The 22,998-nt window shown below is 44.4% G+C and overlaps 1 protein-coding gene across 9 annotated transcripts in view; it reads right to left on the minus strand.

Moving 5' to 3' along the window:
• Window positions 1-22,998, minus strand: part of NEDD4L (NEDD4 like E3 ubiquitin protein ligase) — a 332,582-nt gene that overhangs the window by 46,328 nt on the left and 263,256 nt on the right. For 5 of the 9 annotated variants that reach the window (XM_078060261.1, XM_078060259.1, XM_078060263.1 and 2 more), the window contains 8 exons: window positions 21,953-22,119; window positions 15,771-15,903; window positions 14,464-14,640; window positions 12,084-12,158; window positions 10,398-10,457; window positions 5,458-5,589; window positions 4,835-4,954; window positions 3,582-3,779 (listed from right to left, as the gene is read on the minus strand). In XM_078060261.1, the coding sequence (XP_077916387.1) occupies window positions 3,582-3,779; window positions 4,835-4,954; window positions 5,458-5,589; window positions 10,398-10,457; window positions 12,084-12,158; window positions 14,464-14,640; window positions 15,771-15,903; window positions 21,953-22,119 (1,062 nt within the window). The remainder of the gene's footprint in view (window positions 1-3,581; window positions 3,780-4,834; window positions 4,955-5,457; window positions 5,590-10,397; window positions 10,458-12,083; window positions 12,159-14,463; window positions 14,641-15,770; window positions 15,904-21,952; window positions 22,120-22,998) is intronic. The other 4 variants (XM_078060260.1, XM_078060257.1, XM_078060256.1 and 1 more) reach the window with 3 other exon arrangements.

A 22,998-nucleotide genomic window follows, 5' to 3' on the forward strand; every position in this document is an offset into this window, starting at 1 on the left:
CACGGGCTACTGTGAAAGACAATCAGTAAAAAGCTGGTGATTTCAAGAACACACACACAAAAGCAGCAGCTGAAGTTACAGACAAGTGCCAGCATGTCGGGACGAGGAGCATGAAGTAGAAAACTCAATTTTACAGGTCTGCTAAAATGGCCTGGCATGGAACCCCGGAATTCGTAGAATGTGAGAGGGCTGGAGGCCCTTGGGGTCCTATTACTTTATTATCCCATCAGAAGTCAAAATAATGGCAGTCAACCGAGAGGGCACTACTGAGCCCACCCTCACAGTGAGTCCCCTGAACTATCAAGGTGGCAGGGACCCCCCCCCCCCCAAGCTGGTGGAGCAGGTGAAGGCAGCCCCACAAGACTCGTGACAACGTTCGGGATGACAATAAGCAGGAATACTAATGACGTCTCAAACGACAGAAATTAACATTAATATAAATGAACAAAATAGGCAAAACCCACGTGGGAGTTTCTCCCTGTCCTCAAGCACCACGAGCACATTCTTGCACCATTCCACAACTGCTTCCCTCAATACGGTTGGAAGAATTTTTGAACAGAAGGCAAAGATGAACATCTTAAAAAAAAAAAAAAAGTTTCCTAGCAGAGTTTTAGAAATATATAAAATATGGGAATGCTGGCTGGTTCAGAGAAACAGCTGTGGTTTTTCCTTCCTGGAAGAAGTCAACAACCATGCCTCAGCTACAGTGAGTTTTATTAGAAAACTCATTGGGTAGAAAACAAACCTGCCACTTAATGAAAGTATATTCTTTCTTGCTACAAAAAGAAGCCAATGCTTTGTCCTGGAGAAGATAAAAATACACTCTTACATATACACTTCCGGCTGCTTCCTTAGTAGGAAGAATGGGCAACCGAAGGCCTCCTGTCATCTGCCCTCAGGCACGTGGAGGCCTCCAGCACGCATCCTTGGCCCTGCTGACCCAGGTGGGGACAGGCTGATGCTCCCTGGATGTGGTCTGACTTTATCCTGGATAGAGTGCTGGCACACTTCGTGCATTACTCGGGTGTGTGAAAGGCTGTGTTTTATAAATAGACTTCAAAGGGAATCGGCCCCTATCAGTGTATATAAGGGAATTGTCGGCCCGTATCTTTTCATGCTGCTAGCTAAATGTAGGAAGCAGGAGCATACACACTGACAGAGGCAGGATGAGTATTTTCATTATTCTCAACCTGTCCTACCAGTTTCTCTTCCTGTTTCCATTATAAAGCTCACATTCTAAGAATAGCTATGCTGTTCGCGTTAAAACACACACACACACAGAGCGAACCCCCATACCAGCTCCAAACAGATTCTAAGCTGAAAATGGTCTTTACCCTTCCCTCCACCCTTTATCGAAATAAAGAGGCCCTTTAGAGCGTGCCTTCCACGGAGAGCATTCTGTAGAGGTCTCTGTCTAGAAGGGGTGACGTCGCTGTCCCAGCACATCTGAGCTGAGCGAGGAAGCGTAGTCACTGGTGGAATTTCCAGTTGTTACCTTAAGGGTTTTCAACAGCAGCAATAAATATTGGTTTAACACATTAAAATGTTAAATGAGTACACGAGTCAACAGCAAGGATCTGGGTGGAAAGGGGCAACTGGAAATTCAAACTGGGTTTCATTCAGCAATGATGCAGGCAATAAATAAAGCTGGTGCGGTTTAAAATAAAACCTGCCCAGCTGTAATTACACTGCACTTGTGGCCTGAACGACGGCGAAAAGGTTAGGAGACCTGACTGCTAAGCTGGTTCAAATGACTCCAATCACAGCTTATGCGGGCAAGCCGCAGTGGCTCCGTACGCTAATCCATCCCCTCCGACAACAGTTACCCTATTTCTGGAGCTCCCATTTCTGGCTCAGGGCCGGAAAGCACAGCAGGACAGCCCCAGGTTCCACAGCCATGAGGAAAAAAAGACCTAAAGACCAATCTCTAGGACTGTCTTTTCCAAAGAGCTGCCTATCTTTCATTCTCAACTCGTCACAATCCTGTAATACTATCTTCGGGCGAAAAGGCACGTCGAACAAAGCGACACGCTACCTGTGCCTTAGGAGTAGTGATGAGGTTGCTAAATGAAATGTCACCAGATCTCAGAGATGGATTCCCCTGGCAGGCTACCCCCTTACCTCTGAAGAGGAAGAACTTTTAGAGTGGTTCTCAATAAGGAGTGTTTAGGCTCTGTGGGGGCATTTTTGGTTATCCCTGTGGCAGGGGGAGATGGGGGAATGGTGGCTATTAGCCTTTGGTGGCAGGAGCCAAGGATGCTGGATGCCCTGCCAAGAAAGGCATGGTCCTACCCCAAATGCAGAGAATGTTCTCGTGGAGACATGCTGCCTCACGATCAACTGGATTTTAGAGATTTTAGAGAGTGAGCCCTTTAGGGACTCAGTGAACATACACCATGGGCAAAGTGTGAGCGGCAATCTAGGCCACTTTGGTCCAGGCCTCTTTCCTAACACAATACTACTGTTCTATCAACTGTACACACTTGGGGGTCTTCACTAGAAATGGGAATTTAAAGCACGTGTTCACTGGTAGCCTAAGACTGCATGGCTGGGCCAGCGGCCATCACCCAAACTCAACCAGCTTTCACACACCGTCCGTTCTAAGCAAGCAGTACAGGTGACAGAAGGACAGAGTTAAGCTCTGTACCCGGAGAGTAGGCAGGGATACAAGGGACAGGAAGAAGAGCAAAACCCCCTGTAGCATCAGAAATAGAAACAAGAACACCAAGTTCGGTTTAATCATAGGTCTAGAGATCAACAGAAGAGAAATATAGCACTGACTTCTAAAAAAGAACTACAGGCTACATTAAATAAGACACCATGAATTCAGCTGAAGGAATGAAGGATGGACTGAGGCATATAGAGATATTCATATGCACCTCTGACTCATCTCATCGTGTTCGTTAATACAACAGATTCTCTCTCCTGCAGGATTCAGGGGCACATGGGAGAGTGACATGATCAGAAAAATCAATTTTGACAAAACGTTCACCAAAAAGAGCCATCGAATTTACAACCAAAGTCCTCAGTACACCTCTTAACCCCCAACAAAGGAATGAGACAGAGCACGGGAGTATAAAAACACGAATCTGACGTGAACAACGAAGACTAAAAGGACACATCAAATCAAGGTGATCATGTCAATAGAAATGCAGAAAGAAACTGATGAGAAGAAATGATTAAAAAAAGATTAGAGCTCCTATTAAAATTACAGCAACATGGGAAATGAAACCGTGACATCAAATTCCTGGCCCTGGGGAGAATGACACCTTTCTCCCCAATACGGTAAAGTGTCAGGACTAGAGCTTTCCAGGAGTCCTATGAAGGAAAGGTGCCCATCCTGGCACCAATCCCACAGGCAGCCACACGCCTGTGCCCAGAAGCCTCCTCCCCGTGCCCCCCTCCCCCCCACCGGCCCACACGAGCTGAGTCCAGATGTAGACTGAGGAGGCCCCCTTGGGGCCATGCTTCGGGGTCAGGGAAATTTCCCTCCAAGAACCAGGGCTCCTGAGTAAGGAAACGTAGGAATCAATGGCAGACCTCGTGACAAAAATGGAACCAAATAAAAGCGGCAGCCTTACCCACGTCGTAGTCTTTGTGTTATGGTCAATGAAGAAGGGCCGACCGTTGGGTGCTATCCTCATTTCCCAGCCGGGCGGCAGGAAGCTCTGTGTGACTTTGTGTTGTGGTTTGGGGGAGTTGTAAGGTGATGGCTGTGGGGACTGTGGGTTGGAAAGGGTATCTTTCACAGCCCGGCGTATGGGCGAGTCCTTGGCACCCTAAGGAATAACAACGAGCATTAGAACCTTACCAGGTGCTCTTGTGGAGGTATCAAAATGAACCTGGGTACACAAGGAACGCTCCTCTTTGGAGAGGCACAAGGGAGAGAAGCTCCTGAAACCTGTTTCTGTCATCCATTTACTTTGCAACCGATCTAACTTTCAAAGTTTTTCGGCTGGTTAAACACATGAACATATCAAGTACTTATAACCAAGGTCCGTGGACAACTATTCAGTACACACCCAAAACACTGTTCTGTATTGAACATGATAGATGGTATTTTACAGAGGGTGGAGGAACACACGCCCCTGCTCTTAATGAGCTCACAGTCTAATGAAGACGGGGTTGGCAATTTTGAGAGCACAGAAAGAAAACCCTGCACCCACGGACCAGCACGGCTGCTACCCATGGCATTCACATCCCCGTTCGGAAGTGATCACAGCCACTCCCCGTCATCGGCACCGGGAGCCCCGGGATCGGGCCCACGGCTAGCTCTCAAGACATGGTCAAGTTCAGAACTTCGAACATTCGCTCTCTGGCTTCTCTAACTCAGACATTTGTGATGTGAAGGGATGGCACCAACACAAACAGGAGAGAGCACAAGCAGATGCCCCGCAATGGCTTCGAGATGTGAGTGTGCCCATACAATGACAGGCCCTACAGTCGAGGAAAAAAAAAAAATGATCAAAGCAACAGCTGTTTTAAAAGGCAATGTAAGCATTGGTATTTGAGAGTTATTTATGCAGTCAAGAGTGAAACACAACGAGAGTGGAGAAAGTTCAGAAGAGAGGTGTCCCCTTCCAGCACAAGGACCCGTGGCGGCAGCCGAATGAGAATGGGACTCAGGTGGGAGGCCACGGGGGCGAGCCAGGCGGCACAGAGAAGCATGAAGTAAGGATGAGGGAAGACTGCATGAGAGCGCCCTGCCACGGACACCACGACTGATCAGAGAGAGGATGGGGGCTGCAAAACTCAAACCCAAGTGAGATGAGCAAGGAGAATGAGAAGTCCCGGGAGAGAGCGACCCGGTTAGAGGATGAGGCAGCCTTCTCACCTCCAGTGGGGCAGATAAGGTTACAGTCGGCGAGCTGAGGCTACGGGGCCGGCGGATCTGAGGCTCGATTAGGTGGTTGTTACTGTTTGTGGCGGATCCGGACGCACCGTCTTCGGCGAGCTATTTTGGAGGCAAAAACAAGTTAGCTTCACGGGAGGATCCCCCTGTGCATGTGATTAGGAGCGTGGACCCAAACAACAATGCAGCCAGCACTAATAAGAGGTCTGGCCTATTTCAGGCATGGAGGAAATGATTAAACATAATAATGGGGGCAAGGAGGGAGGAACACATTCAAAGGAAATAGAAATGAATCACTAAGCCCAGCATAAAAACCAGCCTCGGGAATAAAGGGGGCTGGGAGAGAAGCTACACATTGTGACAGGCTCTTACTCTGACAGTATCTTTCACGTCCCACTTTAAAACCGCATCTAGGGAGGGACTGACTGGAGGACCGAATTCTTACTCAGGCAAATATTAGACTTAGAGTCACATGTTTTCTTTGTGAGAAAAATTTTCTTAAACATGGGTTCTTTAGAACAATACATTCACACTGGGAACAGCGAGCTCATGTACACTTCGGCTTCTACGGCTTGTGATTTTAAGTTGTAGGATGATCTGCGTACCTGCATGATAGGTCGAGTCCAAGTTGTGGTTCGATTGTTATGATTGACATAGTATGTGCGTCCCTTAGCATCTTTTCTTTCTTCCCAGCCTGAAGGTAGGCCCGGCGTGGTGTGTGCATAGGCCACTGATGGCTGTTTGTGTAAGAAATCATTATTATTTAATAGCCTGCATTTGCTTTCTGATCAGTTTAATACAGTAATGTACACCCAGAGAATTAGTTGTTCTAGACCACGTAATTTAATTTCACTTGTACCAAAAACATTAGTGTCTGGAAAAAAGGCAACTGATTTCCAATAGCTTCCAATCTACCGTGAGATGAACCCCACACGGCCATCAGGCCCACAATCTTACAGAGGTCCGTTGTAAAGCCCTGAAGTCTTAAACATAAAGGGCTGTTGCTAACATGATCCTACGAGAAACATACAATCTGTTTCCATTACTAGATTCTACTGTCAAACCACATAAAGGTATTTCAAATTGTCAAAGGTTACCAAGTGAGGGATGCTCTGAACATTTTTTTCCCCTCAATATAGCTGCCACGGAGATGCTCTCCTAATTCCTAAAGTCTTCATCAGCTTAGAGCCCTTCCATGATAGCTTTCAGGGAAAAAATACAGTCTCCTCTCTAGCAGGCCTATATGCACAGTAGGGCTTGCAGTCATGAGGACCCACCAGGACAGCTGAGCTGCCCCAGTCAGGAAGTCACTGGGCAATCTGAGGACAGAATTCCAGAGCATCCTGAGAACCGAGGCTCTGTGTACCCCCCCGTCCTCCCATGCGGAGTGTCTCTCGCACATGCAGTTTCCGGGTTTAGAGACACGTCCATTATAAAGTGACTGCATCTGGATCGTCCAAATTAGACTGCAAAAGGATTCCCGAGACACTTCTGCTTGTAGGAAGCAGTCTGAGAAATGCGGTCTGGGTGGAGAAACATGGGACTAGCGAGGATGTTTCAGGGATTCATGGAAAAGGGGAAGGACATCTGAGCCCAACGCCTCTGTGTGCACATCCTATCTTTCCTGTTCACTACTGACACTGTGCCTTGGCAAGGAGGGTCCCAGTCGGAGGGCCCCTGGGGCCACTGCAGGATCGTGAACTGGAGAGCGTGCTCAACGACACTGCCATGTAATTTGGGGACTGCAGTTCCCGAGGCTCAATATTCTACTCCATAAGCTTGAGAGCACATTCCAAAGAAAAACTGAGTCACGAAGCAGCTGCCTCAATGGTTATTTCTAAAACATGTTTACCATGCAACGCAAGATTATTTGTAAGAGGACTTTCTGCTAAAACTGTGGTAACTATTTTCTCGACATTTTTCCAGATGAAGTCCTGAAGGCCCTTAAATGGTAATTCCAAGACTGTGAGACCATAAGGGTTCTGGATCTACATGTGGGGCCACAACAAGAGCAGAAATGACAACAACATGCAGACTTGATCCTTCTGTGAGTACCGAAGACAGATGAATTCGTCTATAGCCTCAAGCTCTCACCTCCCTCCTTCCCTCGCTAAGGCACCTATCCAAAAGAGCTATTTCTAGGCTACTTTTTATCCAGGCACTACAAAAACTTGGACTCTGCTGAACTAAGTCAGAAGCCACCATGTAACCTACGTGGTCAGTTCATATTTTTGGCAAAGTATATGCTATCAATCTTTGACCTACTGTTGCTTATATGATGACCCAAATGCTTGGGCTAAATGGAATACTGCATGGAATCTGCAGGTTTTCCTCCTCCCCACTGAGTTAAGTTTTGGGAGAGGAAATCAGATATGCACTCAGAAAGCTCTGTTCTGGAAACCATCAGGATAGTATTAAAGTGACAATCCCTGGAAAGGGTATTTATGGGGAAACATCATAAACTACAAGAACTTGGACGTGCCATGGTTAATCTCAGAATCAAATCTAAAAGCAGTTAGGACTTCCCGTACCAGGTTCCTCTCACAGATCCAGTTAATGGGACTAATCAGTTTCTGGAAACTAAGAGTGCAGTAGAGAACACTGATTTTGATTAATAGCCTCATTTTACCTTCTATTGAGAATTGAATTGGCAACCTATAATCTAGCTCCATTTACACGAGATGGTTTTTATTAAAATCTTTTTTTTTTTTTTTTTATAGATTTCTTTCTAAATGACCATGGAGAACAACGTAGGCCAACAACTGCATTTGTGACCCATTACACTGCTCTTACCACCCGCAGCAGGGGAGGAGGCAAGACTCAGCTTCTCCAGGCAGATCATGCACAAGACCCAGCCCAGGAGCTGAAATCAGGTTTCTACTGCTGAGTGAGTGTGTGTGTGTGTGTGTGTTCACATGTGCGTTCCATAGGACAGAGGCACGTTAATTAATCAAGAGACAAGTTATCAACTGCTAGTCAGCTAATTTAACTAAATTTCCCAGCTTTTCATCGGAATAGACGATCGTGCCCAACAGCCTATCCTAGTGGCCCCGTTTATTTCTTTAAGACGGAGCAATCAATTATGTGTAAACTGTGAAAGTTTCAATCTGCTTTTAAAGACGATAAACAGTTTGGTACTATCACAGATTCTCCAGGATTCGCTCACACCCTGCTAAACCGTTCACTCGGCGTATTTTTAGGTAGATACAGTGAAGTCCAGAAGGACTGTACTCCTTTTTGTCTTAGAGAGGACTCCTGTGTGGCCAGCCGGGAAGTGACCCCAGTGCGTACTGTCTGTTCGTATACGCCAGCGTACAGTATTCCTGAACCACCTGCTGTGGTTCCACCGGTGAGGACCAGGGCTTGTTCATTAAAGCTACAAAAACCAAAGCACTACCATGGAAAGAGATGTTCGCCAGGAGGGTTAAGGCAACGTGGTGCATGGTGTCCCGAGGGGTGGGGGTGCAGCTGGGCGCTCATCCATGGGGGAGAATTATGTAAGCTGAGGCGCATTCACATCACCGAATAGTAGGTAATTATTAACAGGTCCCAGAGGAAGGACCACAAGTGAAAAATACTGAATTGCTAAGTGATGTGTTTATGAGATCCCAGGTGTGTGTGTGCACATGTGCGCGCGTGCCATGCATGTTTGTGGGAGCACAGGGGATGGAACGAGAGGGTACGTCCCAGGGTGGCTCCAGTAGGAGACAGCACATGTGGGGCTGGCAGGCAGGGGCAGGAGAAGGTGCAAAAGAGGGGAAAAAACCATGGTTAAGAGATGGAACTGGAAAACACACTTTCATCAAACCTGCCTCAGTTTCTAATGTAGCCATCAGGTAAGTTGGCTTACTGCAGCCGAAAGATCACCAGGTACATGGGAAGCATTTAAGAATGACTACTACCCAGTCTTTATTTAAACAAAACCAAACTCATATTTTTAATTCACGACTGGGGTGGGGGTGGGGGGGAAGGTAAGAACACGGCAGTGGCAGGGGCCACAGGACCTCATTCAGATGGGTCACTCTGTCCTGCCACGTAGCTCTCACCATGGAGCCCAGGGCTCTCATAATTCACTTTATCCTGTCACTTAATATCCTCAGCTATCAACACTCCAGTGCTAACAGCAGATTCCAAGGCTCCAGTAAAATGCAAAAATGGATGGTGGAGAATGCTCATTAGCCCTGAATTCTATTAAAATTCTTTAATGAAATGATCTTGTCCACCCTGCAGCTCTGCTTCTGGTAGAAGTTACTAGTGCACAGTAGGAAATAGGCTAGTTCAATTAAGAATTTCCTGAATTCTACTGGAGGCTGAGCCTGGCCACCCAACACATGACTTGCACATAAATCACTATAGTTCAGTACCTTATACTGGGCTCATTTTTGCTGATTGTCAATTTGATTTTCCTGTGTGCAATGCTGAGCATTAAAGTCTAACAATATAACTGAATTTTTCCTCTTTAAGTCCACATCCTGCCGAAAATCAGCAATTGCATGTGTAAAGGTATTCTCAAGTAATAAGCAGTTACAATAAACCTAACCATGGTGACACAATAAGGAAAATTCTTCAAAGAGCTACAGCGGCTCAAAGCATCAACTCTTAAGCTAAGCCTGTCTCTAGGGGTCAGGCAAAAACCAGGCAATTAAAGTACACAGTCCTAGTCAAGTTACCCCAAAATAGGAATACTAAAAATTATTTAAAATAATGACTAAGAGTAACAGATACTTGGCTCAGAGAAACTATTTTTTTTCTAGACCTTTTAAACTTCTTAAATGTGTCCTCTCCTCTCTCCCCCCAAATTATATGAACACTTGTTCATTCCCGTGAGCAGAGACTCTTGTGGCAGAGCAGGGTCACTGGTTCATGCTCATGACACAGAGAACCTAACCCAGTGTGGAAAATCTGGTCCGGGAAATGGACAAGAGGGGGGCCGTGCGCACGACCAGGAATCCACATGCGTAACTGCATGCAGTTCTGTGGCTTCTCTATTCTCCTCCAAACCAATTATTTTACCCAAGCATTCTAACAAATAAGAAAAGCTGACCAGGAGTACAAACATTAAAGATAGAAATATGTTCTAGTATATGTGCGGCCGAAGTAAGTGTGGCAGGAATATATATGTATTTTTTTAAGTAGGCTCCACACCCAGGGTGGAGCCCAACACAGGGTTCAAAGTCACGACCCTGATATCAAGACCTGAGCAGAGATCAAGAAGCTGGCTGAGCCACCCAAGTGCCCCAGAAATATATTTTAAACAGTCAAATTAAATGCTCTTTATCGAAGTCTGACAGCATTCCTAATAAAACTATATGGGATGAAAAATCGTTGTTTTACCCACTACCTTTGAACAACGTGAGAGTAGTTTACAGTAAGAAACATGTATAGCTCTGTAGCACAAAGAAGCTGATCTTACCCAAAAAAAAAAAAAAAAAAAGCTGATCTTATCCAAAAAAGAAAAAAGAAAAAAGGGTATAGTTACCATTACGCAAAATGTTAAAACCAACCCACAGTTTTGCCATTAATGTCTGATCAAGGGGATCATTACCGTTGGCTCCTCACCACCTGTGACAGTTGATGACCGCGCTCTCCTAGTTGGGGCACTGGGCTGTTGATGACAATTTACATCAGTGAAATGCACTTAGGGAGACCACCCACTGCTTACTGAATCAGGAATCACTGCAGCCAATAAGGCAGGTGACATGAATCAGAATTCCTGAAATCCACCGTGTCCAAATAAAGCTGAGCAACCACTCACTGATGACCAGAAGAAAAACAGGGACATGATCACCCTCCCACCCAGAGAAGGCTCAGGTTGTAGCTGTGATTCTGGAAAACAATGAACTGCAACCTCAGGAATGTGTGAGGTCTTACTTGAAACAACCACTCTGGTTTTGCCCCTACTGTTAAATAATTAAGCAGATTCTTAAATCTGCCAAACTCATAATTTGAGTAAAGGCCACCAGTGATCAATGAGTTGACAGCTTTATAGAGTGCAGGGAAAGAGGGAGGAATCAACAACAGTTTTCAAAGGGAGTGAGCTCTTTGTAGATAAAATTGACATTGATTTTGAAAAGGAGGGAAAGTGCCATTAATTCATCAAGGAAAATCACAGAATCATCAGGTTGAGGATGATCCCCTCCCCAGGCTATCACAGCTGATTAGTCTGGTTTTTGGAGAGGCCTGTACTAAAACCATCCCAGAAAGGATGCTCTTGTCAAGCTTCTGATCAACCAGTGCATTCTACGTGCGCCACAACTCAATCTACCAGGTTGATTACTCAGCTAACCTGCATACTCATGAATTCATGCTGTCACCATAAAAGACTAAAACACAGGCAACAATATGCTTTGAAGTAAAAATGTACACGATGGGGAAGACACCACGACTGCACAAAAACTGTAAGTACAATCTTTTTTCCTTTAACTTCATACATGATAAAGTATTAGTGCCCCCAAATGATCAAGGATTTGTACTAATAAAAAAATAACTGGTCAAGGTTAAACAAGTTGAACATGTTAAAACCACAAAATATTTTCTCCTCCAAAAGAAGAAACAAATTTACAAAAAACTTTTAGTGCGTACACCAGACCTCTCCCTAAGGCAGTCCTGGTCTGCCTTCCAATTTGAATATTTGTTCTTATTTTTGTCCTATATTGTCAAACACTCGTCATTCTCCCGTATTTGCTGCTAGTTCTGAACATTGTGGGAGGACGGGAACAAATTGCAGCCAATCCTTTAGTTAGTAGAGCTGCCTTTATGGAAAAGGTACAGACGCTTTGTGGGTTGAGAGTTTAGGGCATTAGTGAGGGGAAAAAACCACTCCCTGCAAACCCAGAAGAGTTCTTCCTGTTCAAAGGGATTCAGTATGTTCTTAAGACACAGCTCACCGGAGCACAGCGTTAGTGACTAAATGAAGTTTAAAAAAAGAAAAGAATTATTAAAGCATGCTTTTAGTTAAGTTGTTTAAGTCAGGTAAGCACATCAGAATTTGGTATGAATTTGGGTGGAAAAGCAAAGCAGTGGAAAGTTTTTAGCATTTCAGAGACTTCGTGGCAGTAACTCTTAGTCCTGGAAATCCACTCTCCTTGGGCAATTAATTTGCTAGGAAATGCTAAGGTCTCATTTAGACAGAGAATAGGTTTGCACAGGAAAAACTCTTCGTCTGTAGCCCAGATGATTTCAAATACAAGACGCAAGAGCTGCCCGATGGCTGGCGAGGGGGTGAGGTTACCGGTGGTAGATGAGCCTGCTCCGCGACCGTGTCCGTGACGCTGCAGGACCGCAACCTCGAGGACGGCTCTCTCTGCTGAAGGGAGGAAAGGACATGAAGCATCGTGAACACACAGGCACGGGAGCTGGGTTCGTGGCTTTAAAAAATGTCACTCAAGCCTAATTGAGTGCTCTTTGGTCTTAGAAGGTAATTCACTGAGACACCAGCTTTTCTGAGCCGTGACAGTAGTCCTTCAAGTAGCCGAGTCATCTTGCATTTTCAAGCGTTTCAGGCCCAGTGGGATTCTGATTGGTCCTTAGTGAGGAGGAACAGCAAAAAGAGGAGGAAGAGGCCAAAACAAGAAAGGGGACTCCAGAGGCCAGTGTAACGCTCTAGTGCTGCTCTAAAAATGGAAACAGGAAGCTAGCAGTCTTGTATTCTGCTTTGGGGTGCACCTGTGGGGTAAGTTCCAGTGGGATGTGAGCAGAGGGAAAAATACTGATATATGGTTATTAGGCATTTATTGCACATTACTACTGACAAAGGGTCAGCTGGAGTCTAAGTCCAGAGAACTCAAATACGGTCTTGCGCTACCCCGAAGGGTCAGGTGTTCATCATTTTAGCTTCTGAATGGAGCTGAAGTCGTACAGAACAGGAATAAGGGAAATTAGCAACGTTAACCTAAAACATCGAGTGTGTGATGTATAACGTTCCTCTGACTTGTTTGTATTAATCTATATTGTTAGGAAAAAAGCCTCACAGATCCATCAGAGAACAGCAGTAGGCCCCACACACAAAGGCCAAGTGTCTAATCAGCAACTGGTTCATCCATGGGATAAGTATGTGCATGGCACTCACTCATTTTTAATACTTTGCAATGAGAAGTAAAGTGGGGTAAGGTCAAAGAAAGACTCTGTGACAGTGATGGGGGCCTGTTCGTGTCCTTCCACAACGGTTAGCATGAAGGATTCCTTCTTTATTAAAAGGTCATGCTATTGTCCTTGAATACAGAGTGACCCTGAGAAGCAAAACTGAAGAAGAGTCCCATATTCTTCTTTTTCCAAGACATTCTTAATAGTTAAATCAGACTCAACACAATCTTAAAATAATACTGACTCCTGCACTTGGATCTTAAAGGTATTTTATGATAATTAAATGTAGGCGGGTCCCCATACAAATAACTGGAGATGCTAACTTAATACTAATGCTGAAGAAAATTATGATTTTTTACTTGGTAGACTAGAGGTGGACACCTGCTGTTCTTGCACTACTTACTACCTTTTATAGGTTTTAAATATATGGCTTCATTGCTTATGTCGTTTCCATAGCAACAGTCCCACCAGTTCAAATATTCCACATATAATTTTTCCCCTGCCCTTTGGTATTAAATTTTTTATCTCAGTGGTATTTCTCTTTCTGAAAAACATTTACAGAATTTTAATATAAACCCACATTAACTGAGTAATCACATCTACTCATACAATATAGGCCAATGGTGTCTTTAAATAAAAACACTGTAACTGAAGTAACAATTTTGTGAACACTTACTCACTTTTACACTTGATGTGGTCCTCCCATCCACTTAGATTTGATATGGTTGTAATAATGACTATTTTTCTAGGATGCCATTTTCAGTGGAGTGACTACTATCATTTACTGTAACATATCTTTAAGTTCAATTTCTTGAGTAACATCCAGACTGCCTTTGTTCTCAACTTACACACAAGCAGGTATTTTTCTATGGACTTTTCTGCATGGTTTTGTGTTGTCAAACATGGAGGTCTTCATACTGGTTTTGCTGCTTCTCACTGGGGCTTAGCCCCATCCAAAGTTTCTAGAAAGAGGTTCCCTGATGGTTGAGAACCCAAGTTCAAATGTTACCCTGAGGTCCGTGCCACAACTTCATAACCTTTCTTAAGGATTTGTTCTCTGGGACTTAGGGGAGGTCTTCTGTCTCCCATTCTAACTTTGTCTCGGATGAGTCCCTTCAACATCATGCCTTCATCTGTGACATGAGAATGATACAGGGTGCAGCAGAGTACAAATTAAGAGGACTCATTAAGAGGCCCAATGTCTCTTAGGTCCCAGTGTGAAACACCACCTTTGTGATGGAGGTACTATTTATGAGCCTTTGGCTGGGAAAAGAAATTCAGGGTTAAAGCTGGTAATAATAGAAGTCATGGACCCTTATTTTCTTGAATTCTTTACAAATCAAGATTTCTCACCTGCTTGGACTAATTTTGGTATTGTCCTCTTAGGAAAGGAAGAACTTTGGAAAATGTCAGAGTTCTCTGGGAGCTGGAAGAATCTTGGTCATTATTTGCACCCAAGAGTCTCTTAAAGCAATAAGAAATGGTAAAATATTTGCCCAACTTCTCATTCAAACGGGACTATTACTTACAATCAAAGAACCAAACTGCTCCCCATTGGAGTCTGGAGTGATCTGAAGCCTTCTGCTCAGTTCCTCAGACAGCTCCTGAGGGCTGGTCCGAGACATTGGGGAGGATGGTGGTGGGGGCAGTGATAGATTGAGGGAGTCTCCAGTGACGTTCGCTTCTTCAGAAATGGTCTCCCAAGGCTATCAAGGAACGAGAGACGCTGGGGTAAATGGCAGGAACAAGGGATCCTCTCGTCCCTTGCCAACGATGATAACCATTATAATAACTATAATTACCATTTACCGAGCACTTAGGAGGCACACAATCTTCTCCATAACCATGAGGAAGATGTGACTACTACCCTGATGGACAGATGAGGAAACCGAGGCACAGAGAGTAACTTGCCAAAGAGGACAGAGCTGGGAAGTGGCAGGACCACGAACTGATCCAAGGAAGCCTGGCTCTAGGAGCTGCACTCTTCACCATTTTATAACACCACCTCTCTGAGCAGTGACTCACTTCTAGCACAAGTGACGACATATATGGGTTAAAAATGTTCTCAGGAATGCATTCACGAATTTCATGGATTTTCTTTTTACTCTAACTGCTGAAGAGTCACAATGAAAACAGCAGAGATGCTATAAGCTGTAATTAAATAGAGCTTTTAAGTAAGTTTCAGTGAATTTATTATCACTAATTTTGCTTTTCCAGTTCTGAGCCCTGTAACATTTTGTGAATGATCATCTTCATAACACACGGTCTGAAAAGAATGGATTTCTAGTAAGGAAACAGAGTTGTTAAGGGTGCGTGGAAGTTGCGGTCATTGCTCATTTGTTGCTCAATTCATAATTTTTCCTCCAGCAATTTACCATAAACATTTAAGGGGAAAAATAATAAACCTTCCTAAATTCACCCAGATTTCTATTTTCTTGGGAATAAATCTCATGATTGTCAACACCACTCAGTAAAAGCATGTGTGGCACCCACACAAGTTACAGGGCTCATTCAACTGCTGGAATAGGACAACCACGTTGCCATTCAATAAGATACGGTCAGACTCTGGGGAAAAGTAAATTATAAAGTGAAAATATCTTAAGATATTTTTATTTTAAGAAACAATGTCATTCCCTTTTGTAATGGACAGACACACGTATTCATCAAACATGACTTTTATAAGCACCTCCTAAATGAAAGAACATCCCGATGGTCCTCAATGAGCTGGAAGACCACGATCGGTCATTATGAGACAGCATTTCCCCGGAGAAAAGAGGAGGACACGGAATCCAGCTGGGGGGCACGGAGAGGGAGAGGCCGCGTGGGGCTGGCTTACCTCTGGGCCGTCCCCGCCCTCACTGGGCTCGGGCTCCAGGTCCTCACTGATGTGCCTGCGTGAGCGGAAGCGCCGGTGCGCCGCCTCCTGGTTGATCTGCCTGATGTTGCTGTCCGACTCGGAGGACACATCCCTGGGGGCGCGGGGCGGGCGCAAGGGAGACAGGAGAGCCGACATTGATCCCTGGCACTCTGGCAACAGTCCAGCGCTCACCAAGGGCCTTACCCCCACTGACATGTCAGGGTTGTCCTGTTCAACATGGACAACTAGCTGGCTGTGAAGTGGGAGAATTCTCTCCACAGAGCTTGGCTAAAGTATAGTTGTAGGTTCATATCAATCCAATAGATACAGTGTTTAAATGCATCGTGATGATGTCTTTGAGTATCTTTCAGGCAATATACTGCAAAAGGTACTTTAGTATTTAAGAAATCACAGCCCTGGGGCATCTGGGTGGCTCAGTCGGTTAAGCATCTGCCTTCCTTCAGCCCAGGTCATGATCCCGGGGTCCTGGGATCGAGTCCCACATCGGGCTCCCTGCTCAGCGGGGAGTCTGCTGCTCTCTCTCCCTCTGGCCTTACCCACTGCTCATTCTCTCTCTCTAATAAATAAAATCTTAAAAAAAAAAGAGAAAAATAAATCACAGCTCTCCATCCGTTTACTCTAGTGATAAAGCAGGTTTCTCAAAGGACGGGTGACAGGTCTCAGACTTGGGGCCAGTCAGTCGTGACACTTCGAGGAGACTAGTAACGACAAGACAGCAACTTTTGGTCATTAACAATTGGCCAAAGAGTAGAAATAGTAGAAACTCAAAGCTGGGATCTGGAGAAAAGTGCTCCTGATCCAACATGATTTTTTTGGTTGCTGTGGATCTCATTTTGACAAAATCTCTGAATCATGACACTGTATTTCTCCCTATTAAACCACTTTTTTTTTTTTTTTTTTAAAGATTTTATCTATTTATTTGACAGGGAGAGACACAGCGAGAGAGGGAACACAAGCAGGGGGAGTGGGAGAGGGAGAAGCAGGCTTCCCGCCGAGCAGGGAGCCCGATGCGGGGCTCGATCCCAGGACCCTGGGATCATGACCTGAGCCGAAGGCAGATGCTTAACGACTGAGCCACCCAGGCACCCCTCTATTAAACCACTTTTAAAAATTCACACAAACATCAGGTGGTAAGTTCCCAAATCAAGGGGGATTTGAAGAACACTGTAACTTCATGCTCATTTTTTTTTTGTCATATAACTCTCTTAATTCAGGATCTGAAAGCATCGATTCAATCATGAAAAACTTTTGCAGTAAATTACAAGCAATCATCCTTTAGGAGAAATACTACTTGCTGGCTTTTAGAGTAGAAGTTTAAACGTCAAAATGTTTTTTGGGGAAAACTCAAGACTCTCTCAATAAGACACCCTATTCAGCTAACAAAAATGATATTGCAAGTTAACCTTTCAAAATATTTGAAAACATTATTTCAGACTAATTGGACTGGAGTAGTAATCAAGGCCCTCCTTATAGATTCTTCCTACAACACAGGTTTTAAAATATTCGAATATACTCTTTAACTTACACTACATGCCAATAAAAAGCCTGTTGGGCCCCTGTAACAGTGAATAGTTTGAGACTAATACCACTGCATGCAAATAAATAGGTGAATCTTGGGGCGCCTGGGTAGCTCAGTTGGTTAAGTGTCTGCCTTTGGCTCAGGTCATGATCCCAGGGTCCTGGAATTGAGCCCTGAGTTGGGCTCCCTGCTCTCCGGGGAGCCTGCTTCTCCTTCTCCCCAACTTGTGCTAACTCTCTGTCTCTCAAATAAATAAAATCGTATAAATAAATAAATAAATAGATAAATAAATAAATAAATAAATAGGTGACTCTTCAATGCCTGTTTCTGAGATAGTTTAAGTATTTCCAACAAACATCTTTACATTATTAACTTCTGGTAAACATGGTAATATGAACATGGAGTGACTGTGCGCATGCGATGTGCCAGGTCCTTATACATACTGCACTGTTATAGGGACTTCTGAGAGGCTGGGAAGAAATGAGGTTTTAATATCACTATGCTTGCATTTTTTATCTCTTATAAGTATATAAAATTCCATTGCTTTGGAAGGGCTTACTTTTAAAAAGGGGACATTTAAAATCAATTATGCAAATCTTTCTTATCCCACAGGCTCATATAATTAGTAATCGATGTGAACCAGAAACAACTAAATAGCATAAAGATACCTCTGATTCTGAAATTCTAATCCCAGGCTTTTACCATCTTTAGTGATAAAGTGAAAATGTTCACACAAAGGAGGCCTTTTGCATGTCATTAAGCAATTGAATGAGAGGGTTTTTGAAAGTGGAAATTTAAAGAGTCACTAATGGGACGATGAACGTTTAAAAATATTTCTGAGCTTACAGATTAAAACAGAAAATTATTTTATTGGGGGCAAGCAAATATTTTAGGAAACCGTTATTTCAATTTTCTTCAGTCGTTAATTTCATACATATATTCTTCACTTGACTTTCATGGGAAATATACAAGTGGATAAAGGCACGATAAACTATCAGTTTATCAAGTTCAGTGCCAATTAAGATCAGTGCGAGATCACTCACATTCACATACATTAGCTACTGCAATGATGAGCAGAGTTACTGAGATAGGATTACATTGTTGCTATGACAGAAGATGTACAAAGTATTTTAGAAAGAGAGGTAATGGAATTAAGTAAGTCTCACAAGTTCATCTTCATTTATAACCTTAATTTCATTCCTTCACCATGTTTTTAAAATTGTATTTTTTAAAGATTTTTATTTTGAGAGAGAGAGGAAATACGAGTGGGAGGGGCAGAGGGAGAGAGAGAATCTCAAGCACATTCTGCGCCGAGTGTGGAGCCGACATGAGGCTCGATCCCAAGGACCCCGAGATCACAACCCAAGCTGAAACCAAGAGTCAGGTGCTCAACCAACTGTGCCACCCAGGTGCCCCTAAAATTGTGTTTTTTACAGTAAAAAGCTTACAGCTGACATTTAAAATAGGGTCAAGGAGAATTCTAAAATTCGGGGTGTTTTAAAAGCCACCCTCAGACTTGAGAGATCTGGGAGCACTCTGCGGTCAGCCTTCCATTCTGGAATTCTATCTATATCCAGGCCTGGACGGTTCACTAAACCGTGTGCCTGTGATGGCTTTCAGAAGTGATTCATTTGTACTCATTCGTTCAGCTAGGAGGCATTTTGCTGAGCTCCTACTCTGGGCGAGGCGCTTAAGGGGCAGATCTGTGACTAAGAAAACACAGTCCTGGCTCCAACAGGCAAGCGGAACATTGGGGAGCACCAGCCTTCCAGTGAGACCTGAACAGAAGTACAGCTCCTCCAGAGGAAGGTAGAGGAGGCTGACCTCTAAAGGCAGCCAGAAGGAAGGGGACCTTCAAGTTTTGTTCCGGTTTTTGGGCGGGGATGGGGGGGCGCATTACTGCATCCACAGGGCCGAGGAGAGTAATCAGAAAGCAGCTGTGTATGGTCCAGACACTCAACACACTGGGGGTTTATCACTGTGGGTGGGGAATCTGGCAAGAGACAGGGTGGAGAAGGAGCCTGAAGAACAGCCGGAGGGCAATGAGCTGTCATGGAGATTTTTCAGGGGGTTGAAGTTTGGAGCACAGGCCTGGTGAACTGGGGAAGACAGGGGTCACTACGACAGTCTTAATTCTTTGCTTTAGCACATGGTTATCACGGTCTCATTTCCTCAGATAGAGTGAGCCTTTCAATAAAGATACTTCTTGGGGCGCCTGGGTGGTCAGCTGGTTAAGCATCTGCCTTGGGCTCAGGTCATGACCCCAGGGTTCTGGGATTGAGCCCCACGTCGGGCTCCCTGCACAGTGGGGAGCCTGCTTCTCCCTCTCCCTCTGCTCTTCCCTGCCCTGCTCATGCTCTCTCTCCTAAATAAATAAAACATCTTAAAAAAAAAACAGACACTTTTTAATATCAATTTCCCCTCAAAGAGTGCAGCAGTGTTCTGCAAACACTGAATTATGAAAATAATTATTTTTTAATTAGAACAATACTTTAAAATACTTCTGGAAGGCTTGAGGGCTTCTGGCCAAACCAAGTAAAGTTAAGGAGAAAGCACCTCAAATTCTCAAAACAGTTCAGATGGGATGAAGAGGTTACTGTGGAAACTAACTCTTCCTATCTAACTTTCCTCTCGTTTTCTAGAAGCCAGGCCTGTTGGAGGAGGCACTCCCTGGGCCCCACCTGAGCCATGCCGATGTCCTGGTTCACCCTCTTTGGCACAGCTGCCTCACGGATGGGGACAGTCACGCCACTGACCACTCCCGAAACTACATGTGAACCTGAACTTGGATTAAGAGCTGCATTTCTCCCATGTCGCTCTGGACAACTGATGAGCCAGCACGGTGGAAATGATCTCTTTCGTTTCAGTTTAGTTCTCTGGGGCAGTGCCACCAAGGTGGTATGTTTCCAAAAACATATGAAGTCTTTTCTCAGGAATTTCCTCATTAGAGTTTCACAACTCTGGGAGGTAGAGAAAGCAAGGATTTCCACTTAACAGACTTCAGTCTGCATGATTATAATGAAGGCGAGTATTTTTTCCATGTACATATGGCCATTAGTATTTCTTTGTGAGCTGCTAGTGGTCACTTTTCTACAGAGGTCACAGGACACTCTGGTCCCCGCAGAATGCTGTGTGTCCAGGGATGTTTAGTAAAGGAAGATAATGGTGCCTTACTCAGGGTATGGCTACCAAGATTCTGGATTCAAGATTCCCGATCACTACATGTAACCAAGCTGAAGTTGGGGGGTGGGGTGTCCAGTTTTTTTTAAACTACAAATAGCTAGAGGAGTCAAATGGCTTAAAATAGTTTCACAATAGCTATGGTCATTAATCAAAGGGGAATAGTAAAAAAATAAAATAAAAATAAAAGAATTAACTAAACCATTTCCATTTTATATTTCTATGGGAAAGAAGAGCTCATTATCATCTGGATGTTTGGATATTTACACTGCCCTGTGACTAATGAGCTGGGTCTAAAGCTGACCAAGCACAGCTGATGTTCACAGGAACCCACTTGGGGGCTTAGGAAGGATTGGATTCATTGGTGTAGATTTGGCAAGCTTTCTCTCTAACTCAAACAAAACCTGGACGACCACTTCTTGGCTACCTTCTCCATCCACGGTCATAAGCAGACTCTCTCTGGAACATCTAAAGAGGCTTACTGACAATACCATCCATCACACTGCTAATACCACTTGTTTAAAAACCATCATTAGTGAATTTCTTTCAGAGTCTGGGTTAAAGAGAAAAATGATCTCACTTAATATACTTGCTTTTATTACATATTAAAATTATATAACTCATTGATAATTACCCTCCTTGTCTTGGCTGCTAGGGAGCTCAAATTTTCAAAGATAATTTCTTCCTTTTCCTTCCTTTAGTATTTTGTTTTGCCGTTTATCGTATGCTAATAGTTTTAGGTCTTGCTGCATACCATGATTTAAAAGCAAGCTGCTTCAAATCCTTTTTTAACATAGCTGAGGTTTAACTAGTGTTTATTTTCTACCATCAAATACAAAACTGCTGTGTGAACAAAACAGTAATCAATTCACTGCATCCCTGAGGCTGGTGAGGGATGAGAATAAACAGTAATGACTAATTCTGAGTTTGCAACCCTCCCATGGGTGTCTAGTGAGATCAAGGGGGTGATTAATAAATTTCCCCAAAAGGAAAAAATAAGTTGTGTTCCCAAATCAAATAATTAAAGGGAATAAAAACCCAAAAACTTCAGAGAAAATTGCACAGCCTCTCCACCTGCTGTTTTCCATTCTGGGTTAGTCAGGAGAGGAAGAGGAGTACGAGGGAAGTGATAGCATTACCGTCCTTAAGATAAATCTGGGGAAAATAACCTGTATTTCATGAGCCTGTATACAAAGGCACACAAAATGAATTAGTCCATACTTAAGACAGGCGAGCATGAAACAAAACCAAGAGCTGCTTCTTTAGCACATGTGAATTCTGACGGGCTCCCGAGCTCTTCAACTAAATGAAAAGGAACACAAGACCACCCGCTTTTTCTGATGCAGGATTAATTTCCCTACTTGCCCCAAGGGGCCACCAAACCCCACCACACCCCACCCGCTGCGTGCAGACACACTCCTATCCACGGGATGATACTCACATCAGGCTCGGTCGGTGCCACTGAGTGGTCCGGTTGTTGTGGTTCACATAATAGGTACGACCGAGATTGTCCACCTTCTCTTCCCAGCCGGGGGGCAGTGGAGGCGGAGGGAGCTCCTCCTGGTGCTGAGAGGCCGAGTCATTCGAGTCCACGACCTCCCAGCCATGCTGTGGAAGAAAAGCAAATGAAGATCGTTGAGGTGGGCCCTTTGGACGTGAGGAAAAACAATCATGGTGTACTCTGGGTCCTTCTTCCTTGCTCCTTGGCACTGTGGCTCTTTCAGTGGCTTCATGCGCCATGTGTGAAGAAATTCCCAAAAAGGGCAAAAAAAAAAAAAAAAAAAAAAAATTAATTCTAGAAGAGTCTTAAAAAAAAAAAATTCTGAGCAATGACCAATTAATTGTGCTGCCTTTGAATGTGACCACACCGTACAGAGCAACACAGCTTTGGATACGTACAGTGTGTTGTGTTAAGTCACGTTACGCTCTTTCCGCACACAGATTTGTTATTTTGACCTGAAGGCCTTCAGGGCGGTGCAAAGCCACGCCAGGGACATGGGTCATGTTACCACTGTGGTCTTTTCGACACCTCCACGAGGTGAGAGGGAGCCGGGGCGATGAGCCACACCACATGTGTGTTCTTACAGAGATCCTGCCCTGAGGGGCCGAGAGGCCCAGGCTCCATCACTCCCCAGGGAGGATGACACTTGGGGGGCAGGGGGGGGAGACCTGGAAGCCCGTCAGGCTCCCACTCTGCATCGAGTCCAGTCATGAGAGCAGAAGTCCAGAAGCTGCTTTCTGCTTAGGCCCTCCCCACTTGCTGCCACCCCATTAACAGGCTTCACGGTACCAGAGTTACAAATTTTTGCAACACATATTTTAGGCATTAAGTATTCCCTCCTAACATCCCCTAGTAAAGTCACTGGAAAATCAAAGTAATTCACTGGTTAGTGCAGTTGGAAAGCTACAAGAGTGTAAAAAATTCCTTGGATTTGAGATAAAAATCTGCCGATGTGCTTATGAAATCTTAACATTCGTACATGCCTA

The sequence above is a fragment of the Halichoerus grypus genome, chromosome 13 (genome assembly GCF_964656455.1).
Source record: "Halichoerus grypus chromosome 13, mHalGry1.hap1.1, whole genome shotgun sequence".
In the NCBI taxonomy this organism is placed as follows: domain Eukaryota; kingdom Metazoa; phylum Chordata; class Mammalia; order Carnivora; family Phocidae; genus Halichoerus; species Halichoerus grypus.